Source organism: Nicotiana tomentosiformis, chromosome 4 (assembly GCF_000390325.3).
Source record: "Nicotiana tomentosiformis chromosome 4, ASM39032v3, whole genome shotgun sequence".
In the NCBI taxonomy this organism is placed as follows: Eukaryota; Viridiplantae; Streptophyta; class Magnoliopsida; order Solanales; family Solanaceae; genus Nicotiana; species Nicotiana tomentosiformis.
The window spans coordinates 52,513,492-52,517,470 of record NC_090815.1 but is presented as its reverse complement, the minus strand read 5'-3'; the positions used below and the strand labels follow the sequence as shown (position 1 = coordinate 52,517,470).

Here is a 3,979-nt window from a genome sequence, read left to right as displayed (position 1 = left end):
TCAAACATTCAGTGGAAACTCCTCTCTTGATTAAGTCTCAACCTTACAATATGAACTAAGTTAAGCTTGGTGAAGATATGCAAGAATTGGTAGTGGATTGATCCTTAGGAGAACCTCTTTCGATTATGCTCCTAATTAGGTCTAAACATTAATTCAACTAGCCTTTTTCGTTTACTAACAAGAATCAATGAATTCAACAAATACGATAATGCAAAACATCACAAATTATGCCTCTTTTGATTACATAAACAAGTTAATATATATGCAATAATAAAAATACCCAAAATGCTTCAATACATAAAACTAGAGTTAATATCCACAAACAATTCTCAAAACACCAAATCAATCAATCCCTAAGGAAGGATTACTCAATGAATATGGAGAAATTCATCACAATTAAGTTTAAATTAAAGGAAAATCTAAAACATCCAAACCCTTGTCTTCAGTGAGGGTGAATGCTGAAATCCTTGTGCTCTTGCTTCTCCCTCTTCTCCTTAGCTTCCTTAGGTCTAAATTATGTCAAAAGTCCTCAAAATATCGTTTTTCCATGTATATATACCAAGTAGGATCGGGCCCAAACAAATACACCTTCTCCTATGCGAAATAGGATACTTTTTTCCGGACAGGACGTGCGCGGCCGCGCACCTGGAAGTGTGCTCGCGCACTTGGCCGTGCACTTTTCACCCTGTTCTGCCTCATATGCGCGCCCAATGCGTGCTCAGTGCACGGCCGCGCACGTGGGTGGCGTTCTGTTGGGAATTTGCTAAAATGCAAAACATGAAAGTTGTAGCCCTTTTAAATAGCTTTCCAACAATATATTGTGGAGCCCAAACGAAGTTACGAGAGAAACGTTATGTGCATTTGATTGGAAATTGCACAATATGCCTGCTCGATTCTTCGTTTCGTTGCACTATCATCCATTGATCCCCGAACACGATCCCGACTTAATCCTTGAGCTTTTACTCAGCCTTCAAAGCTCCCAACTAGCTTGAATTCATTCCATAACATCTATATAGATCGGAATCACTCCTATAAGGCATAAAACACATAATTAGTGCAAAACACTAGCGATTAATGCTCCAACTCAATTAAAGTACAGTAAATTAGAGTGCGATAAGCGACTAAAATATAAGATTATAGACTACCATCAATATCGTCAATAAACATTATCATGAAGGAGTCAAGAAAATGCTTGAAGACTCGATTAATAAGATCCATGAAGGCTGCATGGGTGTTTGTTAGCCCAGAAGACATTACCAGGAATTCAAAGTGCCCATACCAGGTCCTGGAAGCTATTTTCAGAATATCCTACTCCCTAATCTTCAATTGATAATACCTAGATCTTAAATCAATCTTGGAAAAGTACTTAGCACCCTGTAATTGATCAAACAAGTCATCTATCCTTGGCAGTGGGTACTTATTTTTTATTGTAACCTTGTTGAGCTACCAATAGTCAATACACATTCTTAGTAACCCATCGTTCTTTCTTAAAAAGAGAACTGGCGCGCCCCAATAAGACACACTCGGCCGAACAAAAACTTTCTTTAACAAATCCTTCAATTGTTCCTTTAGCTACTTCAATTCTGTCGGCGCCATTATGTAGGGTGGAATAGATATAGGCTGCATTCCCGGCATCAAATCAATCCCAAAATCAATCTCCCTATCTGGTTGAATCCCAGGGAGCTCATCCGAAAAGACCTCCAGAAATTCATTCACAACCGGCACAGACTCATGTGTAGGTGCCTAAACATCGGTGTCTAACCGGGATCAATAAGAGCATACATATCATGAGATTGGACAATCAATATACCTTTGACAACATCTGGAGAAGCCTCTGAACTATGGCGACCCTTCATAGCATAGAAATGGCTGGATCCTCCCGAACTTTGTGTACCACCCCTAGCTGCATCACGCCCTGCGGGTGCTGGAGTTCTTCGAGCTAGAAGAGGTGATACGGATGCAGTAGCTGCAGAACTGGCTAGCCGTACCGTACCCCTGCCCACATACTGGCAGGACGAACGACAATCCCTCTAAATGTGACCCCTCAATCCGCACCCATAGCATATCGGTAGGTTCATGTAGTAGATTGCCAAGTACATATTTCCACACCTAGGGCATGGGGGCCTCCATTGCTGCTGGAATCTCCCAACAGGCCGACCCTGCTAGTAGGATCCCCTATTGCCTTGAGCGGGCCTAAAATGACTCCACTGCTGTTGACTGGGCCCTGATGGCGGTGAACTAACTAAAGACTAAGCAAAATACTGGGATGGCCCTGATGACCCTCCCCTGAATGCTGAGCTACCACCACCACCACCAAAGTGGCCCGCGAACCGGGCCTTGCTGCTACCCTCTTGCTCTATTTTATTCTTCAACTTACGGTTCTCTGTAGCTTGAGTAAATGCCACCATCTTCCTATATTTCATATCAGAATTCAAGGCAGTTGTAGTGGCCTCATTGATAACCAAAGTGCTAAGGCCCTGCACAAACTGGCGCACTCTAGCCTCCATAGTGGGCAACATGTATATAGCACACTTGGACAGGCGTGCAAACCTTATATGATACTCCCACACACTCAAGCTACCTTGCCTTAAGCTCTCAAACTCAACGGCGCCGGCTGCCTTAGTCTCGGCAGGAAAGAAATTATCTATGAAGGCATCGGCGAACTCACTCCACCTCGCCGGAGGGCTCCCCTCCTCACGGGACTCCTCCCACAATTCAAACCAATAATATGCCACCTCTTTTAGGCGGTAGGAAGCCAACACCACTGCTTCCGTCTCAGTAGCATGCATAACCCAAAGAGTCTTGTGCATCTCATCAATAAAGTTCTGGGGGTCCTCCTCGGGATTAGTACCCATGAACACTAGAGGATCTAACTGAAGAAACTTGTTCACCCCGGAACTAGCAGATTCCCCTGGCTGACTGGAAGAAGTAGGTGCAACATTTGATCTTTGGGCTTGAGAAGCCACTATCTGAGCCAACATTTGCATGGCTCTACTAAGATCCCCCTCAAAAACATTGGGACCGGAAACTAGGGCTAGAGGTGGAAATAGAATATCAGTTAGAGGGATCGTTGAACCATCAGTAGGTGCAGGAACTGGCGCAGTCTAATCAGGTGTAGTGAAATCAGGCAGTGTAGTAGTCGGGGGAATATTCTCACCCCTCGGGTGCTCACCCGCATTATCAAGTAAAGAATCAACTGCCACTCCTGGGGCAGCATTGTCTCCTTGGCCAGTTCTTGCTTTCTTCCTAGGTTCCATGTACTGAAAATTATAGCAATGCACGAGTTAGAGGAGGAACAATCTTACAATCAGCTTTGTCGCACGATCTAGAACATCAAAGAAGAGTGTTTTTCCTAAATGCCCAAGTAGCCTCCTAATTATGGATGTGGTCAGCAACATACTGATAAGAAGGACTCTACTAGACACGGCTCTGAGACATCCAAAGACATTTTAAAACCTTATGCTCTAATACCAAGTTTTTCATGCCCCGACCTCAGGGAGCGCACCCGGCGCTCAACCAAGATAACCCGGCCGAGCAAGCATGTACAATACCTTCTACCCAAACTCACTCATGAATAAAGGAAAGATCCATTTCATTAATTAGACAATGGGGAGGATCATGTGAACAACACCGATCCCTTATCATTAGTTACATCATTTATAAATTTCAAAATACATACACTTTTATAGTTTGAAGTGGAACATGTGATACAAATACAACATTACTAGTTTGACTTCCCCAACACTAACATACCATTCATACTATGTCTACAGAGCCTCTGATAGATATAAAGGAGTACGATGATAGTGCCGGCAATAAGGCCCCGGCTATACCCCAAAACATAATACACAAGGAACAAAAGATATACGACCCCGATATGGAGTGGGGCACACCAAGTCAGTTGGGAAGAGGGTGTGCCGCTATCAATGTTCAAAGTCGCCTACGGTGGAATCACCTGCATCCATTAAAGATGAAGCTC

General features: G+C 43.6%; 1 protein-coding gene across 1 annotated transcript; it reads right to left on the bottom strand.

Annotated features, from left to right (window-relative positions):
* Positions 1-2,249: 2,249 nt before the first annotated feature.
* Positions 2,250-2,810, bottom strand: LOC138909681 (uncharacterized). The gene is made up of 2 exons (XM_070200892.1): positions 2,551-2,810; positions 2,250-2,412 (listed from the first exon to the last, which is right to left on the bottom strand). Exons 1-2 carry the CDS (start codon positions 2,808-2,810, stop codon positions 2,250-2,252), a joined length of 423 nt encoding a protein of 140 aa, XP_070056993.1.
* Positions 2,811-3,979: the final 1,169 nt, after the last annotated feature.

What these genes read in the sequence shown, in the direction of transcription:
- LOC138909681 (XM_070200892.1), bottom strand. Translation starts at nt 2,810, where the DNA reads ATGCACAAGACTCTTTGGGTTATGCATGCTACTGAGACGGAAGCAGTG. An exon ending in GTGTGGGAGTATCATATAAG is followed by an intron (nt 2,413 to 2,550) that starts GTTTGCACGCCT and finishes TATGAAATATAG; the next exon opens with GAAGATGGTGGCATTTACTC.